This window comes from Poecilia formosa, unplaced genomic scaffold (genome assembly GCF_000485575.1).
Source record: "Poecilia formosa unplaced genomic scaffold, Poecilia_formosa-5.1.2 Scaffold601, whole genome shotgun sequence".
NCBI lineage: Eukaryota > Metazoa > Chordata > Actinopteri > Cyprinodontiformes > Poeciliidae > Poecilia > Poecilia formosa.
In genome coordinates, this window is record NW_006800540.1 from 136,689 (window position 1) to 158,575 (window position 21,887).

General features: G+C 35.7%; 1 protein-coding gene across 1 annotated transcript in view; it reads left to right on the forward strand.

Moving 5' to 3' along the window:
* Window positions 1–21,887, forward strand: part of LOC103130042 (voltage-dependent T-type calcium channel subunit alpha-1H-like) — a 113,202-nt gene that overhangs the window by 64,352 nt on the left and 26,963 nt on the right. Inside the window, exons 9-15 of the mRNA XM_016665619.1 lie at window positions 2,292–2,417; window positions 2,504–2,593; window positions 2,918–3,110; window positions 4,119–4,270; window positions 4,386–4,495; window positions 6,844–6,977; window positions 7,130–7,200. Of these exons, the coding sequence (XP_016521105.1) occupies window positions 2,292–2,417; window positions 2,504–2,593; window positions 2,918–3,110; window positions 4,119–4,270; window positions 4,386–4,495; window positions 6,844–6,977; window positions 7,130–7,200 (876 nt within the window). The remainder of the gene's footprint in view (window positions 1–2,291; window positions 2,418–2,503; window positions 2,594–2,917; window positions 3,111–4,118; window positions 4,271–4,385; window positions 4,496–6,843; window positions 6,978–7,129; window positions 7,201–21,887) is intronic.

Genomic DNA, 21,887 nt, shown 5'->3' on the forward strand with positions numbered 1-21,887 from the left:
TCTCTCAGAGCATTCAAAAAATCCCAAGCTGAGCAAATATCAATTGTCTCAGTAGGGTCTTCAGTGTCATTTTCCTGCTGATCTAGTCATGCAGAAAACGAGTCATTTTGTGATTGCTGGAACCGTGGGCGTCCTCTACCACGCCCTCTACCCCTTCCTATAAGAGGGCCTGAATATTGTGGACATTCTCTGCTCCAATGATCTGACTTTCCACAAATCCAACATGTATCAGGATTGTTAAAGGGCCTAGGTTGGAAAGAAGGATTAAACCTTCCTCTTCCTCGACCTCTTCCTCTGGAGTTTCCTCCTTGAAAATAAATGTCTGAATCATTAAAATCAGTTTGAAAAAAAGTGTCTGACTTTGGTGATCTTTTCTTTACTATTTGTTCAGCATGTCTCGACCACGCCATTATATCCGAGACTGATTTTGTTTCATAACCCACACAGTGTTTCTTTACCCACTGTGAGAGTTGTGGGAGTATTGCATTCAGAAGTGCAGTTTTCAATTGTTGTTGATAAGCACCCTCTGCGTCTTCATTATAGGGGATGCCACTATGAATCTTGAATTGTTGTTCAAACCTGACTCTAAAATCATCAACTGATTCTTCAGGTTTTTGTTTTACTGCAGTCAATTTGTCATAATTTGCTCTTTGTCTGAAAACTATAAGGGTGTTTTGAAACCATGTATTTTTCATCTCCTTGTGGTTTATAACCCTTTCCTTGTTTATTTCCCATATTGCTCTAGTACTCTGTGTTGATTTTCACAAAAAAAAGGCTTTAAAAAGTTGTGTGTGTTCTCTCAACAGAGGATTGCTATACTGTGAGCCCCGATTGTCCCCTGAAAGACAGGCTTCTAGGCTGAGACTATTTCTCAGTCCGGTCTTTCACTTAGGCTTCTAATGCCGAGGACAGAACGAGTTTTAAATCCTCAGTTGATTCTACACCAGTCATTCACTCATTCATACAAAGACAGAATTTTAGGACCAGGGACTCTAACCCAGAATTTAAGTTGGATGTTGTCAACTAGGGACTCTAACCCAGAATTTAAGTTGAANCATATACAAAAAGATATAAAATTTCAGATATTTCACAATCAGATATTAACATACATAAGAAAACCTTACAAAAATCTTATATAATTGCAGAAAGTATGATGGCCACCATAAGAAAGGCTTACAGTATTCAGTTATGCTGCATAAACTGGTCAGTATATTATTGCAAGAGAACACAAAACCTATTGCAAGAACGCAAAAGAAAAAATCCCCCCATGTCCTCTAGAGGGCTCCGTTTAAAAGCCTCTAGCTTTTTATGAGTAAGAAATTATGCTGAATACTCCACAGATTTATTCCTGACCTATCTGCCTTTTCTTAATGTGTTATATAATAAATCTTTGAGGCTGATAATCATATGATTAAATTAGACACAGGTGGACTTGGACAGGATTTTATTTAATCTGATAATAGAAAAGTGTTTGAATAAAATGTACAGATTTTACAGATTTTTCTTTGTAAAAAAATTTAAAAACCGCATTTCATTTTTCTTACTCTAAGCTAATTTGAGTTGGTCTGTGACATAAACTTTTACTTAACCCTTTCATGCATAGTGGTCACTACAGTGGACAGCTATCTAAAAGCCATTTTCTTGTGCTTCTTGTGGATTTTTATGTTATAAATGCACACAGACCACTGAAGTGGACACTAATGCATCATAAAATACACTATCAACTACTGGCCATAAGCTGCAAATGCAAGAAATGATTTTTGTTATTTTGGTGGACAGACAAAAAGCACGCCAGTCATCCCTGTCCCTCTTTCTACTGTAGTTGACTCTTGCAGATATATATATATATATATATGTATTATTTTTTTTACAAAATTCTTTTCCTACCTACTAAAAAAATTGGAAAAAAATCCTGACACAAAGTTCATGCATGAAAGGGTTAAAATACACTGAAAGTTGTTATTGTGATATGACAAAATGTGAAAAGGTTCAAAGGAGTATACATTAGTTTACATTTTTTTAAGGCTACTTACATTATGCAAATATTTTCATTTATCGTTTGCTGAAGAGAAAAATCCTTGATGCGTTAATGCTGACATTTAGTGTCTTACTTCTAGGAAATACAGTTTACTCTGTAATAAGAGCAAACTTTGCAGTGAGTGTGCAGAGAGCCTTTGTCACAAAATGTGAATCTATGAGACATTGCTTTGCATTTTGCTGTAGCCCAACCAAACTGATCCTGGAATCAGAGTTACATGTTTCTTTGTGCACTCTCGCCTCTCTGGGTGCAGCTTTTTAAAGGCAAATTCTTCTACTGTGATGGGCTAAATGTCAGCAATATTACCAACAAAACCAAGTGTCTGGAGGCGGGTTATCACTGGATACGACGGAAATACAACTTTGACAACCTTGGACAGGTTTGTCACACCTCCACACATCTTTGCTTTGACACCTGCAAGTGGAAAACTGATGGCACTGATTTCCATTCCCCTCACTCATCCAGGCACTGATGTCGCTCTTCGTGCTGTCTTGTAAGGACGGCTGGGTGAGCATTATGTACGACGGCCTGGATGCTGTTGGGGTGGACCAGCAGGTGAGGAACACTGATTGATGCACAGGCATTCAGAGGTTTTTGACAGTTAATCTTTATTTTTAGTCTTTCACTCCTTTGAATCTGAGTGTTTGACTGAAGAGACATAGAAATGTTTCAGAAGATATCTGAGGAAGTGTGAGGGGAAAAAGTAAAGTACAAATACATGTGACAGTGCTGGCAGTTTCACTGCTGAGTCAGGACTTCTTGTTTACACTTCGCCAACCTCCTCCTCTTCTCTTCTCCCCACTTTACTCACTCTTTTGTCCTCCTGTTCAATTGAACTCCTCTCCTTTCTTCTCTTACTCTCTGTGTATCTTTTTACAGCCGAAAAGAAACAATAACCCCTGGATGCTGCTGTTCTTCATCTCATTCCTCCTCATTGTGAGCTTTTTCGTGCTCAACATGTTCGTGGGTGTGGTGGTGGAAAACTTTCACAAGTGTCGGCAGCAGCAGGAGGAGGAGGAAGCCAAGTTGAGGGAGGAGAAACGACAGAAGCGGCTGGAGAAAAGGAGGAGAAGTGAGAAAGCATTAGGGTGGTGGGTGCGGATGGACACATTGAGACTGACACCAAAACATCCTGCATTAAACTTTTGATCCTAGTGGCAGATTCTGGTTTTCTTTAGTGCCCACATCTTTTTCTCAATTTTTTAAATTTCAAGTTACGACATTTTATGTGAATTAAAAATATAATGTCAAAAATAACTTAGTGATACATACTATTAAAATCTTTTAATATAAAGATGTGAAAAGTATGTGTTTGGCTTTCTCTGTTATGTCTACCAGCTTCGCATTTTTCTTCTGCCAACGGCATGGACTATATCAGATTGGATAGGCAGCATCTGTGCACTTTATTTTTCGACTGTTGCCCCAGATTCACATGTAGAATTTAGGTCAGGACTTTGACTAGGCCATTTAAACTTGGAAATATGATGTCATGCTTTCTACAAAGGAGAGTGATGGACTTGTTATTTTCAGGAGACATCACTGATATGATTTCCTACACATTTGACCGTTAAAACTTAATTTAATGGATATCTAGTGTTCTGTGTGCAAAACCTTTTTATTTCTCTACACACTAATTGCTACATTTATTACACTCAGAACTGACACACTCATTTTTTTAAATTAATTAATTGATTAATTAATTAATTTATTTATTTATTCCACTCACTACCACATTGGTGACTCACTCTGTCCACTCTTTCTCTGCAGTGTAATCTGCAGAGAAAGAGACTGACTGAAAGTGTCTTCCTTTCAGTCAGTGAACTGTCTGGCAGCAGATAGCGAGGGGTTTCTGCCCAAAGACACCTTAAGGTGTCACAAAGAATGTGTGTGTGTGATGGATAGGATTAAATTCCTGAGGAGGCACTTTTAGTAGGCACACTCACTCGGGCAGCAGAGTGCCACTTGGCACCCGTTTCATTAGTGACTTCATATCCCATATAATATTTTTCTTCCAGAAGCATTTTAATGTCTCTTTGTGTGCGTGCGTGCGTGCGTGCGTGTGTGTGTGTGCATGTGACAGGAGCCCTGGAGAAACCATATTACACTGACTACTCCCCACTGCGGAGATCCATACACACAGTGTGCACCAGCCACTACCTAGATCTCTTCATCACCATCATCATCTTCACAAACCTCCTAACTATGAGCATGGAGCACTACAACCAACCTCAGGTAGTCATGGCAACTCCTACCTCTATCTGTCCTGGAACCATAGTAATGAAGTACAGGTACAGCAGAGCCACATTGTTTTTTCTTCTATACAGTGTTGCTTTTTCTGTGTCTGCAGTACTTGGAGGAGATCCTGAAGTACTGCAATTATGTCTTCACGCTTGTATTTGTTATTGAGGCAATTCTGAAGCTTATCGCTTTTGGCCTGCGACGATTTTTCAAAGAGAGGTACTCAGACATAATTCAGGATTACTGATGTGGGGTTCTGCTGAAAGGTTGCAAACAGTTAGCATCTTTCCTGCACTAGATAACTCGATTGTTGTCTCCATTTTTCATCCAGGTGGCCCTTTGTGATTGGTCAGAAACGATCTTTACAGATCCTCATAAATATGTGTATGTACATTGATATTAAGATGATAAACAACTTTACCAAAAAAGTATAAGAAAAGATGTGTGATGTTTTATACGCATTCTTTATGAAATAAAAATAATGCCACTACTAAAATATCCATACCTTTTTCATACACACGTATAGAGAAACTCCCTTAAAGATAAAAGAAATGTTCTATTTTTGGTTTTAGCTTAAACAAGTGGTATTTATTGTGTTCATTATATTTCCTGATGCCACTAACTATATGGGTTTAAAGTGTATTTTAATAGTAAAGTATAACAATACTTTACTTTTAAAATACACTTTAAACCCACATGACCACAGTTTATGTCTCGGTTACATAAAGATGTTTGATTAAGTAACATCACAACCTTTTCCAAACTTTTTCACTTAGCAGGCTAGACTACACTAAGTCATATTCAATAAATTAAAATTTTCTAAAAAAGTTCATTTATTTCAATAAATCCATCACTTATCCATTAATTGTACATGGGATGTTTTCATGCCCTTGTAATAATAAAAACACTTAGTTTTTATTATTGCTTAGAAACTGTAGAGTACTCACTATTTAGATGCAGAGAGACTCCTATTATTGCAACCCAGAAAAGGAATTAGAACGAACTTAGAATCCAGAAAAAATTCTTCCAGAACAGGAATACTTAGTTTTTATTATTACTTAGAGTTAAACTGTAAAGTACTCACTATTTAGATGCAGAGAGACTCCTATTATTGCAACCCAGAAAAGGAATTAGAACGAACTTAGAATCCAGAAAAAATTCTTCCAGAACAGGAATACTTAGTTTTTATTATTACTTAGAAACTGTGGAGTACTCAGTACTTTACAAATTTAGAGCACACTTAGAAAGTCCAGGGAATACTTACTTATACTTATCTAGCATCCCATTAGTCCAGAGGATACTAACTTACTTACACTTATTTAGCAACCCAGAACAGGGATTAGAACTTGGAACCCAGAAAAACTACCTTAGCAATTACTTTTTAGACTCCTATTCTCCCAACCCAGAAAAGGAATTAGACCAGAGGATACTTACATATACTTATCTACCAACCCTGAACAGGAGTATCTAGTTTATTTACTTTGGATCAACATTATTAGCTTTTTCTTCTTTTGCTCTTTCATTTAGTTATTTTGTTTAAATTTCCTTTTAATTCCTGTAAAACACTTTGTATTGCCTTGTTGCTGAAAATGTGCTATATAAATAACATTTCCTTTACCTTTCACTTATGATCATTTTTCTACAGATCATGAAATAGATTAGTTTAGAAATTATATCAAACCAATAAAAAATAATACAGAAATGTGGACTTAGTAAACAGTATGTTTAATGCCTGCTTACAGGTTATTTTTAATATGTACTTTTAACCTGACAAATGAGCCTCAACAGAATGCATATTCTAATACTTTTAATATTACTGTATATCTTAGAAAAGTAATGTTGTGTCAATTTGCATTATTCAACTAAGGATGACCACAAAGTTAGAAAACATACATTTTGTTTTAGTAATGTTTTTCTTATATTACTACTTACCAAGTCGTCTATCACTCTCTTCCCTCTGTCAGCCTTTTTCTGTCTTTTCTTCCTCTGCTTCATTTTTGCTGTTTAATATGCTGCAGAGGTTGAAGATACAGTTAATACATGTAACTTTCTCTTTAGGGTTTCTATTCTGAATCATCTAAGGAACTCATTCTACTTAGCATGATTACTGCAGCGCACTTGATAGACTAGGCAGTTGGAGAAAGGATGGGGAGGGGAGGCAGGCATGCAACGGCGAGGATGGAAGGTCAAGAGATGTGTTTTGGCCAACCAAAAGTTAAATCATGATATAATTTGACATTTATTTTATGTCAGTTAACATAAAAATAAAAAGTGTGCCGGACCATCAGGCAAATCCACAGTGTCATTTGCAAACATGATAATGGTTTAAAGGTTCATTAAAAAGCATTTGTGTAAACTGTCATGAACTTTTGATGTCCAGCTTTGGTTCTGGCCTATCTTAAGTTGTTAACTTTAGCTTCTGTGACTCAGGTATTTTCTACTGCAGGTAATATATGAAGTGCTTTTAACCTTTAAACAGAACCTCACTTAAAAAATTCCAACATATCCTTTTCAGGGTGAAACATTTTATGTTTTAATGGTGGAACTAAATGCACTGTTGTGACTAGATGGAACCAGCTGGACTTAGCCATCGTGTTGTTGTCCATAATGGGAATCACGCTGGAGGAAATAGACCTGAGTGCTTCCCTCCCCATCAATCCCACAATCATTCGAATCATGAGGGTCCTCAGGATAACAAGAGGTAATACACTCATTTACTGGAACAGAAAGAGATACACACACACACACACACACACACGCACACACACACACACACACACACACACACACACACACACACACGGAGTGATGTGCATTGTGACTGCCAGATGCTGACATGTTGTGATATTTTAGTGCTGAAGCTGCTGAAGATGGCCACAGGGATGAGAGCTTTGTTGGACACAGTGATGCAAGCTCTGCCTCAGGTAAGAAGCAGGCCTGATGCTGTGGAGTGAAAGCAGCTCAACTGGTGTCCAGAACTGATGATTTATTGTTGCAGTTTCAGGGCCACTCTGCAGTGACCACTGTCTGCGTGGTTTACAAACACCTCTGATTCCTTCAATCAGCTGGTGTTAAACCTGCATCACCAACAGAGCACTAAGCAACAGCAGCAATTAGCCTAAGGCAAGTTAGCTACAGACTGATTGCCAATCCTTGACTCATGTTGCATTTAAATCTCCAGCTGGATTATGTTTAAGCAGCATACAGATTCATTTCTGCTTTGTTTTGCTACCAGGGAGCTGTGAAAAGATAAAAATATGAGCTGGTCTAATTAAAAAGATGACATCAAGTTATAGCAATACTAAAACATCCAAATTAATTTATGTATTTCAGCAGGATATGTGGAAAAGAACAAGAGAACATTTTTAAAACAAATTAAACAGAATTTGCTTGTTTATTCGTATTTATTAATAAATATATTAATTCAAGTTTTTAAATATTTGTTAATTTCATGATTATTTTCAATAATTAATTTTGTATTTTACTTTATTGCGAGCCCCTAATTGTTTTTGTATTTATTTTGTTTGTTTGTTTGTTTTAGAGCAATCTGTTGTATGCACTCATTAATTAACAGATCATTGAAAAAAAAATTCAATTAACATGTCATATTTTTTTTATTATTAGAAATGAGTATAAAAGCACCAAATTAGTGTCCTAAATTTGGAACAAGTATTGGACTTAATGGTTTGTGAAATTGAAAATTTAGAACATTTATATGCAAGTAAATTTGTTTCACAATAATTCAGTCAGACTAAACTCAACTAAACTCAACTCAATAAAAAAATAAAATTGTGGTCAAAATCTTTGGAATTGTAAAGATTTTTTTTTAAAAACATACAAAAACAGGTTTTGTTTAAAAGCAATTTTTTACTACAATCACTCATTTTTGACTCATGAAATGAAAAACTTATTAGCAAAACAAACTTTTATTTGTGCATGTCAGAAAGAGCCTATGGAATCCACTAACATAAAAAAAACGGTAAAATGGAGCAAGAAATGGCAGACAACATGGTGAAGGAGATAAAGCTGGCTATTAGTAAACAAGAATCTTCCCTTGAAATATCTATGGATGATCTAAAGAGGTCAGTTGAATTTCTCTCTGCTGACTTGCAAAACATCAAAGAAACACTGAAGACTACAGTAAAGAGGGTTGATATAGCTGGGAAAAAAAATCAAAATTCTGGAGAATCAAGTTGTCGAGCTGGCGCAATATAAACGCCGTTGGAACTTACGTTTGCAGGGTTTGCTGAAGGAGAAGCGCTGAGGATGAACGTGATTGACATCTGCCAAATCACTTCCAAGCCACAAAAAAAAAAAATTCTCGGAAGCAATCAATTCAGTTCACAGGTTTGGAAGATCAAATATGGCCACGGCTCAACTCCAACAGAGGGATGTTATGATCCAGTTCGCTATGAAGCATTACCGGGATGCTGTGTGGAAAATGTCAAAAAAAGGCAGACTACTTGACTCAGAGGAAACTGCGCTTCATGGAAGACCTGACCCCGGAGGATCGGGACAAAAGACAACTGTAACCCATCATCCAAACAGGCACAGGAGGAGAAAAAGATGGCGTATTTCATCGGAGGGAGAGCATTTGTTGAAAACAAAGAAATATTCTAACGGACATGTTTATTTTTTAAAGGGAGAATACCTCTGATGTAATTCATCCAACTTTAGAGGAGTTAAGTCACTGTTCTCGCTTTCTTCTATTGTTACTATTAAACATTTCTACTTTAAAATTTATTTCAGTTAACGCTGGACGCTTAAGAACAAAAATCTGTTTTTCTATATACAAAGAACGTTGATGCAGATTTTTGCTTGGTTCGGGAATCCTGTTCTACTAATTAGGCCCGAGCAGCGACTTGCTGGCGAAGGCCTATTGAAATTGTACTGTTTATTATTAAGATTACAACTTCTGGAAATTGCAGTGGGGCGAGGACTTATGGATATCAGCCATTCAGCTGGAAATCTAACTTTTAAGCACAAATTTAAAGTTATTGTTGAGAGTTATATGTTGATAGTTTTCGGTTAATGTAACCATTTTTTTTCAATTGGGAAACATTTATGGTTAGTCAAGCATGAGACAAAACAAAGTTATTTTAAACTTTATAATTTGATTCAAAGTAATGTTGAAAGGTTCTTTCATGTTGAAATAATACTGGGTGGATATTTTAATTGTATTATTGATGATAAAACTGATAGATGGCAGGAAAGAACTCCTGGTAACTTGTTTTTATCTGATTTAATAAATGAAAGAGACCTTGTTGATATTTGGAGAGTTAATAATCCAGGTAGAAGAGACTTTACATGGACAAACAGAGCTGGTGCATTACATACTAGAATAGATTTCTGCTTAATTTCAGAACAGAATTCCAGTTATGTTTTTAAACTAGAAAAACTAAGACAAAATAAAACAATATAAATAGACTCTCTTCAAATGGTAATTGTAGTGGGGTATCCAAGATCTGTGAAAACTATTATAAAATGTCATATACTTCGAATATTTCAGGTACTCAATGATTTTTTTAAGGATCTTGGTGATGTTAAAACCATAGGTCAGTTTGTGATTCACATTTTATATATAAAACTTAAATTAAACAAATCCCCTGGCACTGATGGGCTAACATGTCCATCAATCTATTTTCTAACACCCTTGTCCCCAGCGGGGTCAGGAGGGGTGCTGGTGCCCATCTCCAGCGAACGTTTCGGGCTAGAGGTGGGGTCACCCTGGACAGGTCACCAATCTGTGGCAGGGCTAGCACCTGAATTTTCTAATTTATTCTCTACCCAACCTGATCTCTTTTTATTGAATATTTTTACAGAAAGAAAGAACAACTACCACCCATACTACGCCAAGGTCTAATTACACTAATCCCTAATTATCCTTAATAATACAAAAAGATGTACTATTTTAAGACAATTGCCGCCCTATCACTTTATTAAATAATGATTATAAAATATATGCTTTATGTTTGCCTAATAAAAAAAAAATGTGTTTAGTGACGTTGGAGATTCTCAAAATGGTTTGGCTGGATGATATCAAATTGATAATATAAGGCTTGTTTTAGACCTATTAGACTACTCTGATTTAATATAAAAATAGTCTTATTCTCTTTCTTGACTGTAGAAAGAGAATAAGAAAGAGAATGAAGCTTTGATTCAATGGAACACAATTTTCTGTTTAAAACACTCAACCTTTTTAGCTTTGGTGAGGAGTTTAAGAAATCTATAGGCACTTTATATGCATTAGGTAATAGTTTGGTTAAATTATCCCATGCAACCACCTGTAGATTTAATATTGAGTATGAAATTCAACATGGTTGTCCGATCTCTGTTTATGTTTTACCTATGCAAATTTTAGCAAATTTCATAAAGAACAGTGGTTTAAAGGGTATTCAAACTGCTGAGAAAGAAATATGTTTGAGTCAACTGGCCGGTGATACGACTCTATTTTTAAAAGATTGTTCTCAAATATTGCTTTTATTAAGCTGCTTTTAAGTTGCTATTAAGCTGCTCAGTGACTTTTCCTCAGCATCTGGCCTCAAACTTAATCTCTCTAAATGCAAATTGCTTCCCATAAAAATCTGCAATGAATCAGAAATCTCAGGAATCCCTGTCAAACATAAAGTTAAATATCTTGATATCTCCATCGCGAAAGAAGAAAACAAAAAGTCAGATGAAAATTTTAACCCCCTTGTTGCTTTAATCCAGAAGAAATTTAATATGTGGTTAGAGAGANAGTGATGTGCATTGTGACTGCCAGATGCTGACATGTTGTGATATTTTAGTGCTGAAGCTGCTGAAGATGGCCACAGGGATGAGAGCTTTGTTGGACACAGTGATGCAAGCTCTGCCTCAGGTAAGAAGCAGGCCTGATGCTGTGGAGTGAAAGCAGCTCAACTGGTGTCCAGAACTGATGATTTATTGTTGCAGTTTCAGGGCCACTCTGCAGTGACCACTGTCTGCGTGGTTTACAAACACCTCTGATTCCTTCAATCAGCTGGTGTTAAACCTGCATCACCAACAGAGCACTAAGCAACAGCAGCAATTAGCCTAAGGCAAGTTAGCTACAGACTGATTGCCAATCCTTGACTCATGTTGCATTTAAATCTCCAGCTGGATTATGTTTAAGCAGCATACAGATTCATTTCTGCTTTGTTTTGCTACCAGGGAGCTGTGAAAAGATAAAAATATGAGCTGGTCTAATTAAAAAGATGACATCAAGTTATAGCAATACTAAAACATCCAAATTAATTTATGTATTTCAGCAGGATATGTGGAAAAGAACAAGAGAACATTTTTAAAACAAATTAAACAGAATTTGCTTGTTTATTCGTATTTATTAATAAATATATTAATTCAAGTTTTTAAATATTTGTTAATTTCATGATTATTTTCAATAATTAATTTTGTATTTTACTTTATTGCGAGCCCCTAATTGTTTTTGTATTTATTTTGTTTGTTTGTTTGTTTTAGAGCAATCTGTTGTATGCACTCATTAATTAACAGATCATTGAAAAAAAAATTCAATTAACATGTCATATTTTTTTTATTATTAGAAATGAGTATAAAAGCACCAAATTAGTGTCCTAAATTTGGAACAAGTATTGGACTTAATGGTTTGTGAAATTGAAAATTTAGAACATTTATATGCAAGTAAATTTGTTTCACAATAATTCAGTCAGACTAAACTCAACTAAACTCAACTCAATAAAAAAATAAAATTGTGGTCAAAATCTTTGGAATTGTAAAGATTTTTTTTTAAAAACATACAAAAACAGGTTTTGTTTAAAAGCAATTTTTTACTACAATCACTCATTTTTGACTCATGAAATGAAAAACTTATTAGCAAAACAAACTTTTATTTGTGCATGTCAGAAAGAGCCTATGGAATCCACTAACATAAAAAAAACGGTAAAATGGAGCAAGAAATGGCAGACAACATGGTGAAGGAGATAAAGCTGGCTATTAGTAAACAAGAATCTTCCCTTGAAATATCTATGGATGATCTAAAGAGGTCAGTTGAATTTCTCTCTGCTGACTTGCAAAACATCAAAGAAACACTGAAGACTACAGTAAAGAGGGTTGATATAGCTGGGAAAAAAAATCAAAATTCTGGAGAATCAAGTTGTCGAGCTGGCGCAATATAAACGCCGTTGGAACTTACGTTTGCAGGGTTTGCTGAAGGAGAAGCGCTGAGGATGAACGTGATTGACATCTGCCAAATCACTTCCAAGCCACAAAAAAAAAAAATTCTCGGAAGCAATCAATTCAGTTCACAGGTTTGGAAGATCAAATATGGCCACGGCTCAACTCCAACAGAGGGATGTTATGATCCAGTTCGCTATGAAGCATTACCGGGATGCTGTGTGGAAAATGTCAAAAAAAGGCAGACTACTTGACTCAGAGGAAACTGCGCTTCATGGAAGACCTGACTCCGGAGGATCGGGACAAAAGACAACAGCTGTAACCCATCATCCATAAAGGCACAGGAGGAGAAAAAGATGGCGTATTTCGTCGGATGGAGAGCATTTGTTGAAAACAAAGAAATATTCTAACGGACATGTTTATTTTTTAAAGGGAGAATACCTCTGATGTAATTCATCCAACTTTAGAGGAGTTAAGTCACTGTTCTCGCTTTCTTCTATTGTTACTATTAACCATTTCTACTTTAAAATTTATTTCAGTTAACGCTTGACACTTAAGAACAAAAATCTGTTTTTCTATATACAAAGAACTTTGATGCAGTTTTGCTTGGTTTGGGAATCCTGTTCTACTAATTAGGCCCGAGCAGCGACGCTCTGGCGAAGGCCTATTGAAATTGTACTGTTTATTATTAAGATTACAACTTCTGGAAATTGCAGTGGGGCGAGGACTTATGGATATCAGCCATTCAGCTGGAAATCTAACTTTTAAGCACAAATTTAAAGTTATTGTTGAGAGTTATATGTTGATAGTTTTCGGTTAATGTAACCATTTTTTTTCAATTGGGAAACATTTATGGTTAGTCAAGCATGAGACAAAACAAAGTTATTTTAAACTTTATAATTTGATTCAAAGTAATGTTGAAAGGTTCTTTCATGTTGAAATAATACTGGGTGGATATTTTAATTGTATTATTGATGATAAAACTGATAGATGGCAGGAAAGAACTCCTGGTAACTTGTTTTTATCTGATTTAATAAATGAAAGAGACCTTGTTGATATTTGGAGAGTTAATAATCCAGGTAGAAGAGACTTTACATGGACAAACAGAGCTGGTGTATTACATACTAGAATAGATTTCTGCTTAATTTCAGAACAGAATTCCAGTTATGTTTTTAAACTAGAAAAACTAAGACAAAATAAAACAATATAAATAGACTCTCTTCAAATGGTAATTGTAGTGGGGTATCCAAGATCTGTGAAAACTATTATAAAATGTCATATACTTCGAATATTTCAGGTACTCAATGATTTTTTTAAGGATCTTGGTGATGTTAAAACCATAGGTCAGTTTGTGATTCACATTTTATATATAAAACTTAAATTAAACAAATCCCCTGGCACTGATGGGCTAACATGTCCATCAATCTATTTTCTAACACCCTTGTCCCCAGCGGGGTCAGGAGGGGTGCTGGTGCCCATCTCCAGCGAACGTTTCGGGCTAGAGGTGGGGTCACCCTGGACAGGTCACCAATCTGTGGCAGGGCTAGCACCTGAATTTTCTAATTTATTCTCTACCCAACCTGATCTCTTTTTATTGAATATTTTTACAGAAAGAAAGAACAACTACCACCCATACTACGCCAAGGTCTAATTACACTAATCCCTAATTATCCTTAATAATACAAAAAGATGTACTATTTTAAGACAATTGCCGCCCTATCACTTTATTAAATAATGATTATAAAATATATGCTTTATGTTTGCCTAATAAAAAAAAAATGTGTTTAGTGACGTTGGAGATTCTCAAAATGGTTTGGCTGGATGATATCAAATTGATAATATAAGGCTTGTTTTAGACCTATTAGACTACTCTGATTTAATATAAAAATAGTCTTATTCTCTTTCTTGACTGTAGAAAGAGAATAAGAAAGAGAATGAAGCTTTGATTCAATGGAACACAATTTTCTGTTTAAAACACTCAACCTTTTTAGCTTTGGTGAGGAGTTTAAGAAATCTATAGGCACTTTATATGCATTAGGTAATAGTTTGGTTAAATTATCCCATGCAACCACCTGTAGATTTAATATTGAGTATGAAATTCAACATGGTTGTCCGATCTCTGTTTATGTTTTACCTATGCAAATTTTAGCAAATTTCATAAAGAACAGTGGTTTAAAGGGTATTCAAACTGCTGAGAAAGAAATATGTTTGAGTCAACTGGCAGATGATACGACTCTATTTTTAAAAGATTGTTCTCAAATATTGCTTTTATTAAGCTGCTTTTAAGTTGTTATTAAGCTGCTCAGTGACTTTTCCTCAGCATCTGGCCTCAAACTTAATCTCTCTAAATGCAAATTGCTTCCCATAAAAATCTGCAATGAATCAGAAATCTCAGGAATCCCTGTCAAACATAAAGTTAAATATCTTGATATCTCCATCGCGAAAGAAGAAAACAAAAAGTCAGATGAAAATTTTAACCCCCTTGTTGCTTTAATCCAGAAGAAATTTAATATGTGGTTAGAGAGAGATTTATCCATCTCTGGTCGGGTCTTATTGTCTAAAGCTGAAGGTCTCTCCAGTTTGGTATATGTTAGTGAACTAACATATAGTTAGTTATATGTATACCATATACCAAACTGGAGAGACCTCCAGTTTGGTATATGTGAGGTTTCCAATGAGATCAGCTCAAAGTAGATAAAATATTATTTGATTTTATTTGGAAGAAAAAGGTTAATCTTATTAGGAAAAAATGTAATGATAAATAAATTGTGCTCTGGTAGATTTAATGTGTTAGCTTTTCAAATTGAATTCTTTCTTTAAAATGAAGTGGCTCAGAATATCTTCTAAATTAAAACTATCTGTGGAAATGTATATTTATATTTGAGGCATTAGGTAGTTTATCTTTTATTTTAATATGTAACTGTAGTATTGAAAAAAAATCCTAGTTAAACTTTCCAGTTTCCATAAACACCTATTGTTGTACTGGAATTTAATACATAAACATAACTTCCCACCACACAAATACTATATTTGGAATAACAAAGACATCATTTAAACATATATCTATTTTTTTCTTAAAAATGGTTTGACAAAGGTATTGTTTGTGTAGATCAACTTTTCAACAAATAAGGTAATACTACTCTTATAATGAATTTCTGACCACATATAATTTTCCTGTACTGCCTGAAGAATTTGCAATCATATTTGATGCCATTCCTTCCCGGGTGAAAATGTTACTGTCATCCTCTGTTCAACACCATACTGATTTCTTAACAGAACAATTATTCATCGGAAACTCTGATTCATTTTTAAGTAGAAAAACTAATAACAAATGTATTAGACCAGTGGTTCTTAACCTTTTTTGAGGTACCGAACCCACCAGTTTCATATGCACATTCACTGAACCCTTCTGAAGTGATAAATAAAATCAAGACATAGGGGTGACCCAACTAGAGTCTAGTTGGGTCACCCCATGATCACTAAGTCTTCTTAAAAGGTAGAGTCTCTGAGAACAGTTCTTCAAAATATAATCAGTGTTTTCAGCAAAGCTGAGCTGACTGTCCAGGAACGACCCAAATTTGCCAGTTTCAACAGGTTGGCCATCAAGAGAAACTGGAACCACTTTAAGGTTTTGCTTAGATCATTTAATTAGTTCTACATTCTTAAGAGAATGAAAAATTTATAATAAATAATAAAGACTTTGCGGTATTTTGATTTAGTAATGTAATTATATTAGTTGTGTTACCACCCCCACGCCACTAGAGGCAGTACCAACCCCGAAAAGATGCGACTAAGGAGCAGATTTAGAAGTACACCGAAAACTACAGAATTTGGTAAAAACTGTGAGTTTTGCTGAAGTAATTAAAGACACAAGTTCAAATTCATGCTGAGTGGAACTCCTTCAATCACTGCTCCTCCGCAGCTCTGATTGGCTCAGCAATGTAACGTGATCCTCTGCAGCAAGTGATGGCAAAGCGGGGCGTCATCACGACTTTACGTAAGTGTGTCTTTACCTCTGCCGCAGAGGCTCCGCCGAACCCCTGGGGTTCGATCGAACCCAGGTTAAGAACCACTGTATTAGAGAACTAATAATAAGAGATCATGTAGGGAAACCAGCATCTACTTTTTTCTGGGACAATACCTTTAATAATATTAGCTGGAAAGATGTTTGGTTATTGCTGAAGAAATACTTAATAACTAAAAAGACTCAATTAGTGTCTCTAAAGATTCTGCATAGATGTTTTCCTGTTAGCAGTAAAATATTTAGATCTGGGGTGTATGGTATCACCCAAATGTAGACCCACTGTGTTCATTTTGCCACAACTGTGAGGAAACCATCACTCATCTTTTCTGCAACTGCTCTTACATTCAAATATTTTTGGAAAGATTTTTTTCTTTTCCTAAAAAGAAAATTGAAAATAGACGTACCATTTAATTTTAAAACTATGTTGTTTCTTCCGTTTCAAAAGTCTGTTATAAATGCAATATTAATTTTAGCAAAATTTAATATACACAGCTGCAAATTTCTTAAGCTAATAGCCAAATTTTAGCTTAAGAGGCACAAACTATAAGAGTTTCTGCCTATGTTGTTCCTATGTTTCTTCATATTTGTATTCTGTGAAGTACTATGCCAATACTAAAGTATAAAAAAACTATTTCAATTAGTACTGAATTTCTCATGTAATCTGCCAAAATTTTCTGGATTTAACCTTTTCCTGCTTGTAATTTTGTTCTTTGCCTGCCTTAAGCCCCGTCATACTTTCACTCACCATTTCTGTTTTTGTAATTTGTTGTACATATTTTGTGTAACTATAGAGAGGGGGGAGGGGACTTGATGCTCCTTATTTTGGTTGAACTATAAGAGTTTTGATTGCTGGAAACATGAACATTGTGCGCAGGGCCTAAAGACTAACGATGTAAGACATGTCATGTCCCTATTAGTTAGTTACTAACCCACCTCCGAACTGAGCCCACAACAAGCCATTTTAAGACACAAGTAGTGGTCACGTACTTGCATTTAAATTTGGGCCACGTTGATCATTTCCGATTGCCTCTTGTTCCTATTGCTTTTAGTTATAGCTGAAAGAGCTGTAATATTATAGACATGAATACATGTAATGTGATCATGATACATAGGTTAAAATATCTGTGCACTACTGGTACAACAAATTTTTGTTGTGTTCCGTTGTAGGTACAGTAGAATGAATTTTTTTTTTTTTAAATTTTCATGTTGATATCAAGGCAACAAAGGATCATGGCTATCCGCAGGGAAAACTTACCCGCCCAGCATTTTAAACTTGAGGATACTGAAGATTCAGCGGAAGATGGCGGTTAAAAAAGGAAGCTGTACTTGCTTCATTCATTGGAATAATTTGTTGGAGGAAAATCATGATCCGCCACTAGGGCAACAGGTTGAAAGAGGCAGCGATTCAGCACAAGGTAAGTCAGTGTGTGTGTTGATGTATATGTTTGTGTTGGAGTATGAAATTATTTTAGGCAACTCTTCTATGAGTTTTATCTGAAAACAAAAACTCCTTAGTGTTTATATTACAGATTAGATCAAATGCACTTAATATGCAACCGGAACACCCATCCTATACCTAAGGCAGCATCACTTCCACCGAAAAATTATTCTCACATTCCATTCTACCAAAACGGGGCAACACGGTTAACACAAGTAGCCTGTCAAAAATCCAAAAGTTCAATGTCTTCTCTTTACAGTCGTATAAGTATCACCACTCCACATAAAAAATCCACAGAACAAGCAGCCTACGAATAGTAAAGGGTTTATTTCTTGAATCCCTAAATATAGTATTGTACCTTTGCCGTTTCATAATTATAATAAATGTTGAATGAGTCAATTTTTCCACTTGGCTGCTATAATCTGTTATCCTTAGTGATTCCTCTTTTTTGTCTTCATTTTTGTATCACTTAGAAAAATGAAGCTATCAAGTTACAGCACCCTGCTGTTTTTTTCTTATTGAAATGTAAATTTAGGTTTGCCTGGACTTTTAGAAACTAATACCTCTGTGCTTCATTTTTTGTATTAATGTTGTTACAGATAATAGGCAAACCCTATTATCTGGGTTAACTACTATTAACTACTAACAAACCCTGTGTTTGTTAGTAGTTTAAGTTGATTTGAGCTACATACTTTCAAAAGAATATTCAGATATTAACATGCATTTTCAAAGTGGTAAATATTTCAGTTTGCTCTTACTGAGTAACTTCAGTTTTGTGACACATCTGAAATACTTTTTGCAGTTTTTTTATTGTGATGCAGGAACTGTTTCACTTAAACATTTAATTTCCTGAGATATTGTCAATTTATTTTGAAGCAGAACTCTCAAAAAGTTTACCTGGTTTAGGGTTTATTGGATTTTGACTACATTGTGTAGTTAAATATGAACACTTACTGGTATTTATTTTTTAAAATGTTTTTCAGGTTTGCATAAAAAAACATCATGTTGTGTTTCTGGGCCATGATTGAGCCGCTCTTCCGTCTAAGGAGTTCACCCAGAACAGAGACAAAGTCCCATCAACTCCACTCCATCAACCCATTGAGATCCTGTTGTTAAAATTAGTTTGTTCTTGGATCCAAGCACCTGNTGCTGACCGGTATGGGGTCCATCAGTTCACAGTTAGCCGGATCATCACAGCATGGACCGATTTTTTCTTTACAGTACTTGGCTTAATGAGGATCTTTATATCGGAGGACCAGAAACTTAAAATTCTACATGCAGATTTTACAGTCATCCTGGACTGAGCTGAGCCCGTCTTCCCCTCTCCTCCAAAGTGTCGTGTTTTCATCACCAGTAAAGCCAAACAAGTCTGACATCTGAGTAACTGCTGGGAAGTATATTGTATATTCATTGTTCATTTTGTTATCCTGTTTGTACTTCCAATAAAATTGAATCTGTGACTCTGCATTTCACAAACCTGTTCTCCCTTATCTCAGTGTTTACATTATATGAAGTATTTGCATGTAGATTAGGAATTCAAGTGGTATGTAAAACTGCAACACTTTCAAGTAATACCAGCAAAGAAATACGAATATTAAATAATATGTAGTTAGTCAAATAAGTTAATATACTGACTAATGCTGAATAATCTCACTTGACAGAGTTTTGTCATGCTAAATTTGATTTTAATCACCCCAAATTTATTTTCTAAAGAAAATAAACAATACAGAACATACTTTCAAAAAAGTGGCATTACTTCAATCATCCCTTTCGTGGGTTGAATGGCCTGGAGTATTATGGCCAGGCTAAGAGAATTTTTAATTACAAGAATGCAGTCTTATTAGCAGAATAAAGATGCAATTTTACCAGAACATCTTAGGATACAAGAAGTCATTTTAACGAGGAAAAAACTTATTTACCTTGATCTGTCGAAACCAGCTCAGTAAATGTGAACCACAACACGTTTGTTGTTGTTGTTCAGAAGACGGACATTGCCACCACAACTGGACAGGTAAGCATTGATGCAAGAATAAAACTTCACCACAGCATCCATCCATCCATTTTCTTACACTCTTATCCCACTGGGGTCAGGATGGGTGTTGGTGCCTATCTCCAGCTGTCAATGGGTGAGAGGCAGGGTACTACGCCACAACATCTTATCCAATTATCACATTTCACTCCCTGAATAATGAGGTTAGGAAACTGGCAGGAATCAAATATCTTTAACATGAGGCTTGTCTGATTGGCAGCTATCTCTACTGATGGTCCTGTAGCAACAAAGCTTATTGGATCCAACAAACTACAGCACTTATGAAACTATGCCACACATTCACTTGTCTAAGACCCAGGGACTTATTGACATCACAAGTTATATTTTTATTATCTCTGACCAGCACAATTGGATTCATAACTTAATATAATTCTATTTCCTAATCATATGACTGCTTACAATTTGCATGTGAGTTTATTGTAAATAGAAAATATAAATACATAAAATATTATAACTAAAAACATTAAAGAAACTGACTTACAGAAAAATAGCTAACCAAATACATCTGGCCCTTCAAAGCAACACTTTCCTACTGGCCATCTCTGACTAGACACTTGGTGGTCTCTCCATCCTCATGTTTTAATCCTCTCTAGGAGCTGGAGGAATTGCTCTGTTCAGTAATTCCTGCAAGCGCTGTCCTGCTTAAGCTGGACTCTGCTGGTCATACTAGAAATGGGAATTAGGAGAACACCAATTTAAGTTCATAACATAACACAAAAGCATTACATATACTGAACAAAAATATAAACACCCCATGACAACTATTGTTGTCATGTGGAGTTAACAACTGTAAATGAGCATTTGCTGACATTTTATTGTACAAAAGTAATATTTCTTTCGATTTGTGTATAATTTTTAGTCCAACTTGCTGTCAGTGAGCATTACTCAGAGTTGATTTTTTACTCAGTGCATGGATGGGGCATGTCCACTGGGTGATCAGAGAAAATGAGCAACAACTGGACAATCCTTGGACTGGGGACAAGAAAAGGCCGTCCCAAAATATCAAATTTTGTCACAAGTCACAATGCTTCAGATGTCACAAGTTATGCTGGAGCATGGCATTGGCATGTTGGATGCAGGGGTGTCCACCGTAGCAGTAGCTGCATGGCTCAATGTCCACTATCGGACCAAAGGCTGTTTGAGAGTTTCCAACAGACTGGCACTACTGCAAATCGACCTCATCCTCATCGGCCACATGTGACCTCTCCAGCACAAGATCGCCACATCCGGCTCGTCCATCTGCAGGATCGGCTAAGAACAGCGACACACACAGCTGATGAGACTATTAGTCTGCACAACAGACGCATCACACGTCAGACTGTCCATAGCCACATACGAGAAGCCAACATGGTCAAACTCTAATTCCTCAACCTGACCCCTATCATGTTCAAAGGACTATCAATCCACTACAAATGGCCATACTACAATGTTGTCAGTGCTGATATGAAGATAAGTAATTACTGAAAATATATTTTGAGTTTCTATATATAACTAACATAACCCAAATGTTCATAAAACTCTTATATTTTACATGGGGCCTTAATATTTTGTTCAGTGCATAATTTGTAATAAAACTAAATACAAGACTTAAACACACTAACACTAATAAAAAAAAGACAGAAACAAAAAATAAAATAAAGTGAACATTAATGTTTTCACTACATGAGACAAAAATGAGCGACTAATTAAAAACAGGGTTTTTTTGGGGGTTTTTCCGCCTTCTAGCTCTCGGTGAAGGCGGACACATTTTTCCTCTGCTCCCCTCCAAACTCATTCTCACCATGTTTACTGTCATGATCGTGTTTCTGTGTATTTGTTTTTGGAGTTTTTTGTGTTCAGTTTGCTCCCTGTGTCTCTGTCTCTGCGTCCTCCCCGTTGATTGTTCCCAGGTGTGTCTCATCCCCTTGATTACCCCGTGTGTATTTTAACTCTCTTGTCGGATCCTCATCTA